The 16,886-nt window shown below is 50.4% G+C and overlaps 7 protein-coding genes across 7 annotated transcripts; 1 reads left to right on the top strand and 6 right to left on the bottom strand.

Moving 5' to 3' along the window:
* Nucleotides 1-29: 29 nt before the first annotated feature.
* On the bottom strand, nucleotides 30-1,829 carry PG994_001683 (uncharacterized protein; the record flags this gene model as incomplete). Its single annotated transcript, XM_066853092.1, has 1 exon — nucleotides 30-1,829. The coding sequence occupies one exon, from the start codon at nucleotides 1,827-1,829 to the stop codon at nucleotides 30-32; it is 1,800 nt and encodes a 599-aa protein (XP_066721233.1).
* A 3,363-nt stretch (nucleotides 1,830-5,192) lies between these two features.
* PG994_001682 (Frataxin) lies at nucleotides 5,193-5,855 on the bottom strand (the record flags this gene model as incomplete). The annotated part of the gene is made up of 2 exons (XM_066853091.1): nucleotides 5,193-5,447; nucleotides 5,529-5,855. 2 exons carry the CDS (start codon nucleotides 5,853-5,855, stop codon nucleotides 5,193-5,195), a joined length of 582 nt encoding a protein of 193 aa, XP_066721232.1.
* An 802-nt stretch (nucleotides 5,856-6,657) lies between these two features.
* PG994_001681 (uncharacterized protein) lies at nucleotides 6,658-7,518 on the bottom strand (the record flags this gene model as incomplete). The annotated part of the gene is made up of 1 exon (XM_066853090.1): nucleotides 6,658-7,518. One exon carries the CDS (start codon nucleotides 7,516-7,518, stop codon nucleotides 6,658-6,660), a length of 861 nt encoding a protein of 286 aa, XP_066721231.1.
* A 915-nt stretch (nucleotides 7,519-8,433) lies between these two features.
* PG994_001680 (FAD-linked oxidoreductase azaL) lies at nucleotides 8,434-9,559 on the bottom strand (the record flags this gene model as incomplete). The annotated part of the gene is made up of 3 exons (XM_066853089.1): nucleotides 8,434-9,066; nucleotides 9,152-9,502; nucleotides 9,554-9,559. 3 exons carry the CDS (start codon nucleotides 9,557-9,559, stop codon nucleotides 8,434-8,436), a joined length of 990 nt encoding a protein of 329 aa, XP_066721230.1.
* Nucleotides 9,560-12,184: 2,625 nt separating this feature from the next.
* On the bottom strand, nucleotides 12,185-13,250 carry PG994_001679 (uncharacterized protein; the record flags this gene model as incomplete). Its single annotated transcript, XM_066853088.1, has 2 exons — nucleotides 12,185-13,015; nucleotides 13,230-13,250. The coding sequence occupies 2 exons, from the start codon at nucleotides 13,248-13,250 to the stop codon at nucleotides 12,185-12,187; spliced, it is 852 nt and encodes a 283-aa protein (XP_066721229.1).
* Nucleotides 13,251-13,640: 390 nt separating this feature from the next.
* On the top strand, nucleotides 13,641-14,264 carry PG994_001678 (uncharacterized protein; the record flags this gene model as incomplete). The annotated part of the gene is made up of 2 exons (XM_066853087.1): nucleotides 13,641-13,709; nucleotides 13,773-14,264. The coding sequence occupies 2 exons, from the start codon at nucleotides 13,641-13,643 to the stop codon at nucleotides 14,262-14,264; spliced, it is 561 nt and encodes a 186-aa protein (XP_066721228.1).
* A 232-nt stretch (nucleotides 14,265-14,496) lies between these two features.
* PG994_001677 (uncharacterized protein) lies at nucleotides 14,497-15,007 on the bottom strand (the record flags this gene model as incomplete). The annotated part of the gene is made up of 3 exons (XM_066853086.1): nucleotides 14,497-14,571; nucleotides 14,637-14,698; nucleotides 14,755-15,007. 3 exons carry the CDS (start codon nucleotides 15,005-15,007, stop codon nucleotides 14,497-14,499), a joined length of 390 nt encoding a protein of 129 aa, XP_066721227.1.
* Nucleotides 15,008-16,886: the final 1,879 nt, after the last annotated feature.

Raw genomic sequence — 16,886 nt, 5'->3', positions numbered from 1 at the left:
TAAGACGTCAAACAAAAGTCAAAGGGAGCTCATAGGCCATGTCGAACTCCCCATTCTTGTTCAAGAGATGGCGACTGCTCGGAGCGGCTCCTCGGCCGGGTTTTAATAAACCGGCCTGTCAGCATGACCCGAGTAGCCTCCAGTCTCGCGTACAAGTCTGGGTTATCTTCTGTAAATTGCACTTGTCGATCAAGATCTTCGAGGATGCTGATGTGTTCGCGGTTCCGGACGTGGATATTGGCGCCGTGCTCAAGCAAGACTTTTACGATGAACTTTCGACCGAGTCTTGCCGCAACCTGCAAAGCGGTCTCGCCATTCCGGTTACGCGCCTCAAATCTCGCGCCAGCCTGAATGAGTCTTGTTATAATTGACTTCAGGTCTTCGTGCTCATTGTCGTCGTGGGTATGCTTGACGAATGCCATGAGGACGGTATCACCATTCATGTTGTAATGGTTCACATCCGTGTTAGCGGCCAACAAAGTTTCGAGATATTCGCCGCGTTTGCTTAGAGGATATACCTCTTTCTCAGGCTCGCCATTTGTGTCGATCTTGCGCTTGATAGATCGGTTGGGTGATATATGCCCTTGGGCTGCCCCTGCTCCCAGCTTCACTTCAGCCAAGCAATGGAGTCCGTTACGGCCTTGGGAGTCCTCGACTGTATGCTTGTTGTTGTTCGAATTGCTATTTGAGAGGATCTGGTTGATCAGCCTGAGAAATTGAGCTTCGTGCCCAAGTTTAGCCTGACTGGCATCCGTTGGTGGTATAGTCAAACGAGGGTTTGTCTCGTGGGTCGAAGGCACTGTGGAAGCACGCCACTGCATTGGACGGACTCCAAAGGCGTCACGTCGGTTGAGAGTATGCAAGTCGAATTGCTGGGTTATGTTTCGTATCCGATCATGGCCCAGATTGTGCTGCCGAAGAATGTGGAAAAACGAACGACCATAGACATCAGTCACGTAGAAATCGAACTGTACATGTCTCAGGGCATTGACAAGCGCATTCGATACGATTTCATTGTCGAACCAATGGTCGTGAAGGACGTGAAGTAGTGTCTGACCGGCGGTGTTGGTTGCGGCTAAGGCGTCGCGATAACGTGGATCGTGTGAAGCTTGTTCAACAAGTTCAATAAGTTTCAGTTCCAACCCTTGAGCCGCGGCTAACTGATGGAATGCTGTGTTTCCAAATGAATCGGACCATGAGGCAATGTCAGAAACCCCCCCTTGCAAAAAAGGCATTACGTCCAAGAAATCGCCAGGGAGAGTGTATGGATGATCCCATCTGCCTTCCCGGGCTTGTTGCTGTTGATTGATGGGCGAATTTGACTGAGACTTGTCGGCGTTGGGATCGACGGAGAGAGTGTAGCTTTTGATGATACGGAATATGTCCTTGACATCTGAACGGCCCAATTTCGGAACGGTTTCGAGTTTCTCTCGCACTTGATAGTACGCATCCCGACAGCTGCTGATGCTAAAGTTGGTAGAGGTAGTGAGCGAGGTCTCTTGGCGGCTGGGACTCTTGAAACAGAATCGGCCCGAGGCGCTGCGGGATGTATTGTTGTTGAAAGTGAGAGCTTGCATGCTATCCAACCCAGTCCAGTTGTACAAGCCGAGCTGCTCGCTCTTCTCTTCGACCTTGTCGTTTGAATGTGCTGACGACGTCGAAAGTGTGGCACCATCAATCGACTCGGTCTTCACCTGCGGGCAGTAGTCATCATGGAGCGTATTCCCAGGTTGCACTTGTTTTTGTGCCTCTGAGGAGCAACGGTAGCTCCGATGCCATTTTCGCTCGGTCGCTTTTCTTGAGGCCCCCAATACGCTCCCGTTGCTCATCGAGGTCTTTGGGACGCATCCATCGAGGATCTTTGCCCAGTAGTTTGTTCAGATGTTTACTGGCTGCTTCCTTGCTAAAGAGAGGGTAAGTCACGCTGCACACCAGAGTGGGTATGACTATAAAAGGGACAGCACGAACCCTGGAGTGAAGACCTCGTCTGTCAGAAGCTCGAGGATTTGCTCGACCTTAAGACTCGTGAATAGGTAAAGTCGTGCGAGCTTGCGAGCCCTGGGGATCCGTCCACTCCTTCGGTCGGCCGCCTCGGTTGGTACGGTTTGTCGCTGAACTTGTCGCGGGCGATACTGCTGATGAGGGATCCATGGAAGCTAGGTTGGAACCTATAAGTAGTAGGTATATACCAAGACGGGGTGTCCCAAACAGGCAAATCTAGACAGTTCTGTGTCTTAAAAACAAGCGATTGATTGCTCGGGATTCGCAAACCAATTCTTCTCTAGTGTGGGAGATGTGAAGGGAAAATCGACATCCATCTTGCAGGCGAGGCTGGCGCTTATGTCCAAAAGATCTGTGTACGGGCATCTGTGAGGGAGGGCCAGGATGAGCAGATCGGCCGTACCCTGTGTGGGTTGGATGGGTGGCCGCTGGCTGCAAAGAAGAGAGGGGTAACTGCTTATGGGTGTACTTCTGGGAGCCGCATGTGCTGTGAACTGGTACTCGAATGTGCCTACTAAGAGGGCCAGGGACAGAGGCCGCAACCAGCCAGCCGTCTCACTCATGCACAAAGTTGTGACCCATGCCGGCCACCTTAAGATCCATCCCAAAGGCTCCCTCTTGTATATACCACCACCCTAGCTGGTGGTCAATTCAGTTCGTTCTACCTGGAGGTCAGTAACGCATACTGCGCTGTGTTTGACTTCAGAAAAAACGGGTATTCTTCACTCCTATTCCTATGTCGTGTAGGAAGTATTCAGAGCTTGATCAATCCAACGATGTCATTGTATGCAGTGTTGTTGTTTCTTTTGGCAGTAGCAGTACGGAGTAGGTGGTGGTGGTGGTGGTGGTGGGGCTGAGTATGCAAAGCATTGGGGCTGTGGAAGCAATGGTCCAATTCCCTCCCAATCGTGAACGGTTAATCAAGTCTCACAATGGCTATGTCCATATATGCCTTGCCTTGTGTGTCTGGAACCATGGGCCATGTGTAAAAACCGAATTGACGCAATTGCTTCTTATCCAATCCAAGAGCACCCTAGATCGAAAAGAAGCATTCCAGACGTGCCGATCCGGCTCATCCACCCGGACGTGATAGGGCGGCAGTGGAATAGGCAACCTCAGGCAAACAGCACTTCTCATATCGACTGCTACCTAGAGTCATGTAGTGTTCGATACCGCTCGTCACACCGAACTTTTGTTGCTTTGAAGGTGATCAAAATCGCTCATGTCGTCGAGGTTCATGCCAAGGATTGCCAGCTCATCAGTTCGAGATCAAATGGTTCTGACAACTGCTGGTTAAGTTCATCACAACTTGGCTGATTGTGCTGCTGCATGGTAAACCGGGGTGCAGACAGTCAAGTTGAACTGACGCAGGACACAGTCCCTTTGCAGCTTTCTTGCTTGCCCACTCTCTGCGCGTCTGTCAATACCGATTCTTGATTGGGGCCCTCATCGTTGATGCTTGATTCATTTTTTTTGCGAGTGATGTTGGTATTATTACCTGCCTGTGTGCTCACATTCTCTACGGTGTGGGCCACCGTAGGCAGCGGTGCAAAGCGGGCCATTCATGTCATCGCCACTCCGGGGGGCTGTATTAGTTGAGTTTGGGACCGGGAGTCGTCCCCGGCTCTCAAAGCAGTCGTTTGCTTCCCCTCCATCCCGGTCTTTCTTTCCAACCGAGAAATTACGCAGTGGTGTAGAAGATAGGGTGAAAGAAAAAGGAAAAGAAAGAAAGAAAAGATACATCTCAATCTTAATCAAATGATTTCCGGAGTTGGCGGCATAGTCCGTGGTTTTTCCATATCAAGTTTGCCACCGTGGAGGTCTGGAGCGACGGGATTTCATCACCCTACTGTAGACCAGGAACGATATGCAAGGTACGGCATCTGGTTGGCTCCACCGGGAAATTTAGTATATCAAGATCCATCCCAGCATTATCATCCTGTGACACGAGAATTCATCGCATGGGATATCTTTAACGACATAGTTCCCATTTAGGGTGGTGAGCGAGGATTCAACGACTGACGTGGCACCAGTCTCGAGGTGTTCTCAACAGGCCTTGATCAAGACTAGAAGGAAACTTATGATGTTCATTGAGAGGGAAAGATAAGGTGTAATGGCCGCGTATTCCATTCTTACACTTCCGCGCACATAATCGGTGCCGTGCTGGCAGGGAAGATCGACGAAACAGAGCTTTTCGATTTCTCTCCCTAATCCATCTCAATCAAGCCATCAAGTTTCATGTCACAGCAGATGACACTCAGCTTTTTCCATTTCACGAAGTACTTCCTGTCTTGTCGTGTTTGGGGGATGGTGCTCCAGGATGGCATGGTATATAAGAAGCCCATTGAGAGGTGTTCAGGATGGAGCGATTCGTAGGAAGCTCATCTTAATAGACAAGCAATTGTGATGGTCTTGTCTTGCCTCCTCTCACGATAATTGGTTTAAGTCAACATCCATCTTTCTCAATATCGATATACAGATATAGCCAATCAACTCAGTACCACATACTGTTATCTCCTGGACCTGATATAAGCACACAGCCACAGTGCAGCAGGTATCATGACGCGATCAAGCTCCAGCAGCACGCATGCCAGGTACGACTGCAACCCTGCTCCTGGGTCTATCGAAACCCGCTAACTATGGGTAACTCCAGCTCCAAAAGCAGCTCGGCCTTTCGTGATGCTCTAGATCGGGCGCCACGTCACGACAAGCTATCAGAATATATCAGCCACCACGATCCCATGGAGAAGTTCTGGGTAACTGGCGAGTCGACCAGGTCCTCGAAACCCTCCAAGAAACGAGACTCGGGGGCTCGGGAGTCGAAGCGAGCAAGCACTAGCCGGTAGAGGAGACGGATCTTGGGTGATGAAGCCTTCTCACTGCCAGTTCGCGCAGTATACACATCCCTTCGCGGATCGAAGCCAAATTGCATAGCATAAAGGAGTTAAAAGGAATGTTTGTCATGAGATAGGTTTCGCTTGAATTGTTCAATACACCTATTCATACGCTTGTAAGCTCATCTGTCCAGCGCTGTTCCTACCATTTCCCTTCCATACTCCTCAGTAAAGCAAGTCATGCTATTGTACATGTCAACCGATGATAAGAGAACCTTCCGAAACCCTGTTCATCGTTTCGCTCTTTCGTTGCGTCTCGTCAACCTACTTTTTCAAACTCCATTGTCCATGGAAGCTCTAGTCCACCAATCCATAAGGATCGATCTCGACATCAATCTCTTTTCTCAGCAGCTCGGTGAGTGATGATCCGTCGCGGAGATATACCCAGGCACCGACGGCTGTGTCTTGCTTGGAGCTCTGGTCTTCACTAACAACCACCCAGTCGTACCGCTTCGGGCCCGTCAAGGGCGAGGACAGCCAGATCTGCTTGTTTGGAGGCTGCTTGTTGAGGACGTAGGTGCCGTGCTTGGTCTTGATGTTCATGACGCCGGACTAGGTTGACAAACAGGTGGTCAGCCGTGATCTTCAAGTTCGCGGGAAACAGGAGGAGGAAGAGCGCATAGTAGAACTTACGCTGTATTCGACATCAATGTCGTCGGATGAGTCCTGTCTCTCTTCCAGGTGTACGAGGAGGCTTTCCAGATACTGGTCGGAGAGCTCGTGGTACTGCTGGTCGGTGAGTTCGTCGGGCTTGGCGGTCTTCAGCTGCTCTGGCGTGAGAGGCTTCGCGATTCGTGGCGTCGTGGAAAACAGGGCTCGCGAGACAGGCGCTGCGGGTGTGAATGCGGTACGAGCCTTCTGAGGCAGCAAGAACCATGTGCTAGCGCTTGCACCAGGCATGCGGCCCTGGAGTGTGCGGCCCGCGAGGCGGCTGAGTCTGCCGAAACTTGATCGGGTCATTGCGACAAAGTTGTGGTGTTTTGTACAAGAAAGGAAGTGAGGTTGTATGACAATAATAGTTTTGTTCGGGTGTCTCGTCAGTCTTGGAAAATGAAGTAGTGTGTCAGTTCATGACTAATGCAGATGTGGTGAACCCCGAGGATGTTTGCTTTTGATAATTGCGTCAAGTAACCAATTGCGTCAGGTCGAAGCTTTCCACGAAGCTCCATTCAGCTTTGTTGACTTGGCGCCCCAAAGCTGCCAGGCACTCGCGGTTTCCCCGCTATGTTGGGCCCAAGCTCCCACACCTAAGCGCCTAACGGTTACTGCATTCAAGGTACCCCAGATAAATGGAGTTGGGGAGACTTGGAAGACTCCGGACAGCCGGACTACATACCTCCTTACCCATTATCACCACCAAAACACTCAGCCTTCAAGCAATATCGAATTGTAGCTCTTGGTGCTAGATCTCTTTATTTCGAAGTCTTCTTAAAGGCCTTTCTGCTCCAGCTACCTATTCTCGTTCTCCTTAATCCTTCAATCCCCAGGATGCTGGATGCCTGCTCAATCGATTGATCAGTGTAGCTGCTCTCACACGGTTGACTTGCACGTGGATGCTTGCAGCATGTACAATTAATTCTGCTAATTGATTATGCTAGAATATCAATGTTATAAGCGTACACCCAAGCCAAGCATTGGTTACTTCGGTATATCCTTCACTCGCCATGCACCTGTTTGGAGCCAATGTATAGCGTCGCCGTATTGCTCGTGAATCCTCGAGGCGATTGCACACTCTCTTACTCCACGGCACAACAAGATCCAACTATTCATGTGTTCTCCAAGACCCTTGCCAATGATGCTTCACTAGAGCACCCTTAGGAAGCCACCAAGATGTCGAGCTGCCAGAATGCGCCTGGCCTGATCCGAAGCTGTTGATGGGAAACAGAAGCACGTCGCCATACAATTTCGGCACTTGCAGGAAAGATAGATTGCGCATATCTGTCAATCCTGGCTCCTGTACTTGCATATGACGCCAAACGGCACTCGTCCACGCCGTGGGACCTGTCGTATCGACGAGTTCTTGGTTGCTCAAGTCTAATTTGTCGATCGTCGTATTGTATTTGGCCGTGAGTAGTTGGATACTGCGGAGCACGGAATTCACCAAGTCCTCCATGATTGGGTGACGGGGCGTGGCAGCAATTGTCCATTGCGCGAACTGTATCGGGTAGACGAACCATTTCTGGTCTTCCTCGTCCCTTATGTCCCACTCCATGCCAATCAATATCTTTGCCCTGTCTCGATATTGCTGTGGTACCCATTTGTTGATCGGTTTCACGGCAGTTGTATCCGTATCGGTGTAAATCCCACCATCGGCAAGGAGAACCAAGTAACGTAGGAAGTCGGATTTCATTCCCGGATTCTGCATGTCCCTGAACGTCTCTAATATGTCTGATCGGCCAGGAAAATGCTCGTCAATGAAGGCCAGGGCACCTTCAGTACCGATTCTGGTATAAGTGTAGTCGGGATTCATATGCAGCCACGAGTGATCGTGAGCCTCCCAAATACCCGTTGCATGGACGCTATCGGGCATTGGTAACAGTACCTGCCATATCTGGCGAGGGATGAGAGATGGTTCAGTCGCGGCTGAAGGAGACATCCAATGAAGCCTTGCGGGTTGTACCATTTTCGGCACAAGGCGGAGGTAGGGCAAGGCGGTCAGGTAGGTCAGGGATGATGAGCATATCAACAGACAGGCCATAAGGAGGGCAACTGCCCGTCTGCGAAGACGTGATGCAGTTGCTGACAAGACCGCCCATAGTTGGAAATAATGCCTCTGTGGAAGCTTCGTCATCTTTCCTTCCCGTCCTTGGTACCAGCCGGATTGCAGTACAAATGATCGGAATATCAGGCCTCCTTGGGAGCCTGATATGCAGCTAAGGGGTAGGTAAGAAATAGAAGCAAAGAATCAGACAGATAAATGTAGCCCAGCTGGTAGAACTCGAGGGCAGACAATTTTTCGCTGTCCATTTGAAGGATTCAGTCGGATACCAGACTGAAAGATTTTATGGAAGGAAGGCGCCGTAAACAAAACGTACCTGCTGTATCCACCTCTAAACTGAACGGGGACAGTCACGACGTCAACTCTTCTATCCTGGACTCAACATAAGAAGTAGAATCAACAGTTCCAAGGTGTATCTAGGTGCAGTTACATCAAACTGATTTTTTTATATTCAATGTTGTTGTACCACGTCAATCTGGGTACTTTTGGTTACGTCGGGTATCGAACCACGACACCTGCCACCACCCCCACCCCCTTTTCCTCTTCTCCCCTTCTTCAGCACGCTACGAACACCCATACAGCCGTCGAAACTTCTGTTTTCAGTCAATTGATACCTATCTACTTGTTAAGGTCATTTTTGTCTCATCGTGGCAAAGTGGAGAAGGCGTTTCCAAGATGACCGCAACTCATCAGGCTCCGTTGGTGACAAATAGAGCAAACCACCATCAACTGTTCTACTACGTATGGCTTCACAGGTAATCCACCAAGAAACATAAATGACTTGTGGAGTGTCTGGAAGTGATAAATGAGCGCACCTGATCATGCGATAGGAGCATAGTAGCGCCTCCTATTATCCGGATCCCATTGACCCTTCAAGCTCTTCAGCTTCTCAAGCCTCCACTCCTCCCAACCGTACATCTCTTGCAGGCTCTCGGTACCATGGGCATAATTAACATACGCCCTTAGGTGCTGGGGATCCTCGCTACCTTCAAGAAGGTATCCTCGCAGCCTGCTACCGTATGCCTGTGCCACCTGGTCGATGGCCGGCTTAGGTTTGTACATCACGTACGACGTGACGGGGGTCTCGTCGCAGCGGTGCGGAAACGCCGTGCTCGCTTCGTCCACGGCCTGAACGCCCTGTGTCGAGTAACCTTCAAGCAGGAAGAACGACCCGGCCAATTCCGGTACCTGGCGGAAAGTCTCGTCGATGTCATCGTACACCTTCCTCAGAGCGGCCGTGTTGTACGTCTTCAGGCCGATAGGGTCGCGGAGCGACATGAGACCGTACACACAGCCGGCCGAGTCCTCGCTCTGATAGGTTAATTCGGCTATTTCAGGTACCGTCCCTGTCCCAGCGTTGACCATAAGTGGCTCAATGTCATGGATTGGCTTTGCGTATTCGCGGGCCGTATCGATTGATCCATCATAGATAATGGCGTACCAGATTATGGGCTACGAAGTAGATGTCAGCGTCACTCTCAAGCCTCAACAAAGACATTGGTAAATCCACCTTGATTATATAACCCTAGTGGCTTACCTCGGGTGGTTGACCTTTCATCATCTCATTGGTGAGCTCGTATAGAGCCTCGAGCTTGTCGCCAGAGAAAATGAAGATCTCATAAGACCACTTCGGATTTTTGACATCGTAGATACGATACTCCCATTCGACTACGAGTCCGAAGTTATGCCCAGCACCCCGGATAGCCCAGAAGAGATCTGAATTCGAATCTTTAGATACGGCCACGACGTCGCCGTTGGGGAGCGCCAAACGCGCAGAGATGATCTGGTCGGCAGCTAATCCGTACTGGCCTTGAAGCCAGCCGTGGCCCCCGCCTAGGATGGGCGCGGAGACACCGACGCACTCGCAAATGCCCGTCACTTTGCCTGCCTAAGGACATCAATGCCAACGATTATGTTCGTTTCCCATATTGATCAAGACCTTCATTTGTCCTCGCTACGAGCATCTTATATTTGAACATGCCCTAAATTTTAGAGGTTCTGTCAGAAATCCAGTGGACGAGAGCCTCCCAGTTAGGCACCGACCCGTTTTCAGCCCTCAGGCCCCGAGAAGCTCCCTTTTCGGAATCGCGAAGAACATACAACTTCCTCTTAGATCGACAGGATGGGGATGTGCAGTGTTGCACCTGGCAGGCTCTTGCTGCAGCCTGTGTGGGAAGTGCAGAGCACGGAGAGCGCCCCAACAGCAAAGCCTACCGCTGCCGCCAGAAGTACGACCAGCCAGAATTTGAACGAATTTCCTAGTGAGTCTAACTCCGGGAGAATGGCATATGTTCACGAGCCACTCGGAACGGACACGGTATTGTCTTGTTATTAGACCAAAACGATTACCAGAGCGTTTCACGGTAGCTACACCAAGAGTATGTTACCCTTTCATGCCTACACATTGTCTCGGTGACGGGCATCATTATTATTAGCATCGTAGTATTAGCATGGAATATACAACGACAGTGTTCTGACAGCCCTTACTATACCGCGAATGTAACTTATGAAAATAGCCTGCAGAGAGTGGAGATGTCACTTTAACCAGTACTTGACACAGCAATAGGGTGGCTGCAAGGGCTATCACCCGCATCCCTAGGGGATTTTAGCATTATATACGCCCTTTTATTCCCCTGGAAAAAAGAAACCCGGGCCTGCGAGCCATTATTGTAAACATTGTCAACAAGCAGTTGATGTTTAACAAGGCCCAATAGGGTTCGGTGTCAGCAACACAGGACTATTCCTGTACGATTTTGCAGGAAATATTGCATAATGTGCTACCTGCCAAGCCATCAGTCATGACTACTATAAGGGGTATAACAGACTGGGGTGCGGTACTAGTAGCAGTTGAGGTCTAGACAAAGAACAGATTCAGAGATGCCTGACAATCTAGTACGTTAGCCAGGTACAAAGGGGTCACAAAACGTCTAGTTTAGAAGACACTGGTACAGTTCAAACTACTAAGCAGCCGCTACAGCGCATGTGTTCTGGGAAAACCTGGATCTGATACTGGGAAAGGCCCAGGGTAGAGATTCAGCATCTCCGCAATAACTGGAAAAATTCCAACTTCATCTTTACGTGGATAATGTACCCAAATCCGGACTGAGGCCACTGGATGGTAACGGCATCTGTATCACGGCATTAACTTGGTAATTTTCCACAAATACTCGGTGCCCTTGGTCGGTACCGAATAGGAAACACATTAAAATAAAATGACTTGCCGTCCCCTCCTGTAATTATTATATTAAAGACGTAACGTGCTGTGGCATACTTGTTGAAAGTTGTACAAGGGATCCTGTTTCTAGGGGAAAGAAAGGAGAAACACCGCACGGCGTCGCCTAGCTAGCTAGCTGACTGGGTCACCGTGTTCGGCTAGAATCCAGGATGGCTATGCGAAGCGGCCCATCTGGCTGAAAAGTGCCATTCTGGAAGATATTCATTAAGTGTTCGCAGTATAGTATCATCCTCGTTTGAAGTTGCCATTGGTCCGTCGAGGGCCTCACATCAACGTACGTTGCCACCTCATATATAGAAATAAAGAGTATAGTGTGAGATGAATAGTTCGCATTCGTTCGTTGACTTCGGCTTCGTGTCGCTGGAGTGAGTTGCGCTGGTGTTCCCAAAAACGTTCATGTCTCAACCGTACCCGGCGAAAGAAAAAGGGTAGGGGTTCACTTTGTGACAGTAATGTCTCCTCATTTGTAGTCGCGACTCACCTTGTCGATCAGCCCGGTAACTCGATATAATTGGTCGTAAAGGGGATTGTATGTTAAAACAAAGTGCCTGCTGGCTTGCATAGGCATACTTGCCTAGAGAGGCATACGTAGCATATCTGGAAACTGTATAGGGGTAAGTAAGGAGCGAATGTTCGTTCGATGATACTGGAAGGACGACATTGTTTCTGGCGAATTGGGCTTATACAAAGAAAGCCCACCGTCTCCAGGCTGAGGAAAAGGGGGTTGTGTAAGTATGTATGAAAGGACATTGAGCAAATGGACTATGCAGCCTGACTGTTCCAAGGATATTAGGCACTTTCTCACCATCAATATGATCTGCCCATCTCCAGAAGTTGGATATAAACCGACGGGCGATCCTTTCTTTTGGCTTATGCAGTTGGCTGCAGTTGCTCCCTAACCCGGCAATTCCGAGGCGACACAGCTTCAATGATTCAGTGAGTCAACAGGGGTTGTCGACTGCCCCCAGGTGGTCAACTATGATTCATTCTGATACCAAATGTTCTCATACCAACCGAGACATAAAAGCGCAAGTGCTGGCAGAATTATTTCGAAGTGTTCAAATCATGTCACTCAAACAGAGCCAGACGCAGAGTAACTAATAAGAAGTGCTTGGACAACTATTCTCGTAAGTGAACCTAAATCCTAGCGAGCTCCAACCTTTCTTTATATCGTCCTTCCATGAATGAAAAGAATCACGTTCCCTAGTCCGACTTGAACCGTCACTTTTGACGGTCAGATGAGTGACAAACCTGAGAGCCGACATCGTCTGATGAAGACCAGTCACCGTAACTTGGCGTGTGCAGCCCATCTTCTTTGACCATCTACTAATGAAATCATTTCTCCGATCCAGCCTTCATGCGAAGCATCGACCTAAGCGCGGACGCCTCGGCCTCTTGACGTGCGAGGCGGATCTTTAAATCATCGCGCTCATCCCGAACCCCCTTGAGTTCCATCTCCAGCTCAGTGATACGATCGATCTTCTTCTGTCGATACTTCTTGGCGGCAACGTTGTTGCGCTGCCGCTTCAAAGCAGTGCTAGAATCCACTGGTGGAGAGGCGCGTTTGCGCGAGTTTGTTTGTGTCCCGGAGGAGTCAGGAGAGAGAGATTCAGGGCTAGGAGAGTGTGAGGCGGCAAGAGCAGGGGAATATGAGGGAGCAACAGAAGATAGAGGGAATGCTGAAGAGCTGGTTGTTGCAGGTTGCTGCGTGTTGTTTGCAAGAAGTAGTTGGTCTATATTGTGGTCAGTGACAACATCGCCAAGACGGGGACAACTTGTAGATGTATGTTTACCATAGATGTCATTCTGAAACACTTGTGTAAAGTCAAATGCGTTTTCTTGAGGGGGCTGAAGGCTGGCGGACCATTGCACATCGGGGACGTCGAGTCCGAAGTGATCAATGCCGGTTAGCCAATCAGTGGATGTAGAGCCAGTATTACCAACTTGGTCCCCAACCCCATAGAGGGAGAAGTCTGCAGGCTCAAAGACAGAGATCTCCCAAGGTTGGAGACTAGGTTGGCTCGCAGGCCATAATCCACTGTTGCGGCTGGAAGAAGCCGACGGCAGATTGCGACGGTGCGAACTGGACGGTGGCGGTTGATTGTTGCATTCTGATATGGTGTTGCGGCCTTCACTCAAGGCCGGGAGGTAAAACGGGTTGAATTCCTGGTTGATTGTACTGGCGCCGTCAACTGTAGGACGGCGGGTTGAATTCTCCCGGGCAGATGGTCTCGGGAGATGTGGATGAAGGAAGAAGGGAAATTCCCATTCAGCTTCGGGGGGGAGGTCACATTCCACTTAAAGGGAACACCAGTAGGCGTCCGTGCGCCCTTGTTCTCACCTATCGGGTCCCACTGAGATCAACTAGGTTACTGCTTACCTCAGATCGGATAGGACCCATTTTGCATTTGCTGCACTGGATTTTAGGCGTTACACTGCCTTCGGTCGAGCCGCCAAGCCGCCCACGATGCCCCGCTACTTGAAGCCACTCAACCCCTCCAGAATGAATCAGGGGACTGTGGGAAGGAGGAGTCAATCTACTCCCGGAATAGTATTAACAAGTATTTGCTACATACCAGCACTCCGTACGTCCCCCGTCGGAACTCCCCTATTGTATGTTGCATATCTCGCTGCAAGTACTGATTGGTGGGCCGTCCCGAAAGTAATAAGCTTTGATGTGGTTTGTGCATCTTCCGTCATCCAGATTTCGGTTCTCCGCGCATAATCCAACCTCTTTCTCCCCTTCTCGTTCCCCGGTGTTGCTAGCGGCCCAGTATCTACGCCTCCAGCTATGATCAACGCTGTGTTGGTCTTCAATGGCCAGGGCCAACCTCGGCTCACCAAGTTCTACACTCAGCTGGTGGGTGACTGCATGAAAACCCTACAGATACGCCGTATCGCAGTTTACTAACTTCCAGCGCAGGAGACTAGCATACAGCAACGCTTGATCTCTGAGATATTTACCCTCGTCTCCAATAGGCCCGACGGCGCATGCAACTTCCTGCCACTGCCTCCCATCCTCGCTGCTTCTGGCACCTCCCAGTCCGCCTCCGAACCGCACAATGACGTCCCGTCGCTTGTCACCTACCGCCACTATGCTACTCTGTACTTCATAATAATATCTACGTCTACCGAGTCGCCGCTGGCGCTGCTCGACTTGATCCAGGTCTACGTCGAGTCGCTCGACAAGCTGTTCGAGAACGTGTGCGAACTGGACCTGATCTTCAACTTCGAAACCCTGCACTCGGCGCTCAGCGAAATGATTGTCGGAGGCGTGGTGATCGAGACAAACATGGACCGCATCGTATCCGGCGTTAAGGCCCAAGGCACGGTTGCGAAGAGACCTGTCAACGAAGCAAGGCCTTCGGGACTCGGTGCTGGACTGGGCGGAAGTTTTGTCTGGCCAGGGCGATGAAGATTCTGCATACACAAATACTGAGCATGGATGGGAGTTCGGGAGTTATCACCTTAGAAGCGGTGTGTTGGGAATCGGCACATACAGCCAGGAAGCAGCCTGAGACTACTTTTATGGCTCTTCGAAGTTTTGATACAATCGCATAGAAAACCAGTGGAAATTGTGCCCCCAAGCCTGAAAACGCCCAGAAATACAGTACAGACATCTTATACATAATATAGCGTTCGGTCCGTTATTCGAGCGCTCGTCGTTCGTTTCTTTTATTGGGAGAGAAGGCATCGAGAGCACCCCAGAATCTGCTCCGGATCTATACACACAAGTTAGACTTATCAAAGGTACGAGCGCATTAAAGTACAAGAGAGGGTGGCTTACCCCTTGGAAGGGTTGTTCTTCGGTGTTCCCTTCCATGAACAGAAGGCTGTACACCAGCACACCTGCCATGCACTCGTGTTAGCTCTTACCCGCCGCCGCCGATTCGTTTCCAGCCTACCCGTAACACTGAACAGCTGCGCCAGCTTCACGTATTTGTCCCATCGCGGCCGCATTGTCGCGAGCTTGACCCGTCGCTTGTACTTCCTCTCGAACCGGAACTGCTCCTTCTCGGAGAGCTTCGAGAAGTCGGGCGGCCAGACCTTCTTCGGCTTGAAGCGACCGTAGATGCCGGGTGCCGACGCTCTGGCCGCATTCCGGATTCTGAGGGGGATCGGACTCTCTACCGCCCTCCGCGCGAGTGTTGTGAACATCGTTAGGCGTGCTGGCGAAGGTCAATTGCACCAGTCAACGAAACAATATGCTGTCGCCGTTGATGCACGATTCGCACTTGAGCTGCACCCAAAGATTATGTGGCTGAAGACAACACAGCCACTGCCCAAATTGGACCCTTCCACTCTAGGCCCCTCCCTTGGGTCCCTCCCTTCCCAGGATCTGTTGGGCTAAACCGTGAATAAGCGGTGTTAGATTAGGTTACTTCAACTTCAAACCGATGTCCAACTCCACTGAGTTATTTCTGAACCAGAAGTTGTTTACCTACTATCTCCTTACCCAAAGAAAGGGGGGAATAGGATTGCGAGATCAAGAAGCCGGGGCTCTCGTCTCTGAAGCCTTCGCTGAACTCTCACTTGGCTGGGACTCTCGTCTCTCGGGCGAATCTTCAAGGCGGATTTGCCATTATCCGCCTCGACACCAAGGACGCAATGGTATCATATTTGGTGGGTATTCCCATGCGGCTTGTAGCAGTTCACAAGCGTCTTCTGTTGCCATGCTAGTCTCCTTTTCCAGTCATCAGGTTCATATTTCTTTTGGCCCTCAGCCTACTTATTTTATGCTGCGTATTCCGCACCAGAGCTGTACGACAGCCTAGGCAACATGATTTTGAATCCTACTAGCTGGTTGCCTGGCTGCCTTACATATGATGAATGTTTAGCTTCTACATGTTCAGTGTATAAGGCGTCTCCAGAGTTATCCCATCACTTCTAGCCAGCCGTTTCTGCAGGTAATGCCTCTGAGACACCATCATGGTCTGTCGTCTCTGCCTTGGCTATTCCTATCTTGGCTATCTCTCCCGTCTTATCCTTCAAGTATTTCACTAATGTCGGCAGCCGCATAAGTCGTACAGCCGCAAATAGCTGCCCAACGCTCTTCTCCCCGCCCTGTTTCTTCCAGTCAAATGGTTACTTCGAGATCATTGACAGCGGGGTCGTGTCGTCCTCTTACTTGCTCACTTGTTATTGCCTCTGTGCCAAATCACCATGACGCCCGGCGTGGTATCACAAATCGCTCGTTAGGTATCGCTTATCTGAGATGGTAGAGCTGATTCTATATGCCAATATGCCCTGACTACATCTCGTCATTGGTAGCCCATTGTGTGCTGCCAGTCTCCTAGGCAGCGGCGCTGGGTCACGGGATCTAAGCGCTTCACTTCGATACGCTGCAATAAGGGTGATGCATATGTTGTCATTTTACCATTAGTGACAACGGTGGAACCGCAACAGGTGATGCGTATGGGACATCTCCCATACACTCAAACCCAACCTTGTGAACAACGAAAACAAGTCAACACGATTGCTTTGGTTTCACGATGGCGTCTGGTACTGAGTTGGGATGCGCGGGGAGTCCAGAGTCTCACTCAGTGGCTGTTATCACTGAGAAGCCACTGTGGCGTTCCGGGGCCAAAACACCAATTTCCGCGTGCAGCTGCAGATTTTGCACCGACGATGACGAGACTGTGTAGATTTGCAAGGAGGCAACACGAAGTGGTGCAAGGAATCACATGAGATACATTGGTCCATTTTCCATTGGAGATGAAGACCTGCAAGTATGCTTGTGATACCAAGCCCAAGCGTACTACTACGCGTGACGTGTTTTGGTTTCCATGCGGCACCGAGCCGAAAGCCTCATGTGTAGCAATTGGATTACATGCTTTGAGGCAGTTGCAGCCCGACCATGTCTACTCGTACTTCTTGCCATTGGACGCTCCGGCGATGGACGAATCGCCAACGCCGGACGCTGGAGGCGTCCATGACGCCTCTCTTGGGAGACTTTGCTCACCGACACCAATGTCAAGCACATTTTGGAGCTGCAAGTCCCTATTTACAGCCTACCTCCGCCCTCCCTCGACTGTCT

This window comes from Apiospora phragmitis, assembly GCF_038363925.1.
Source record: "Apiospora phragmitis strain CBS 135458 chromosome Unknown utg000002l:1.0-5516284.0:1.0-5523493.0, whole genome shotgun sequence".
NCBI classification, from domain to species: Eukaryota; Fungi; Ascomycota; class Sordariomycetes; order Amphisphaeriales; family Apiosporaceae; genus Apiospora; species Apiospora phragmitis.
This window is presented reverse-complemented; position numbering and strand designations above follow the sequence as displayed.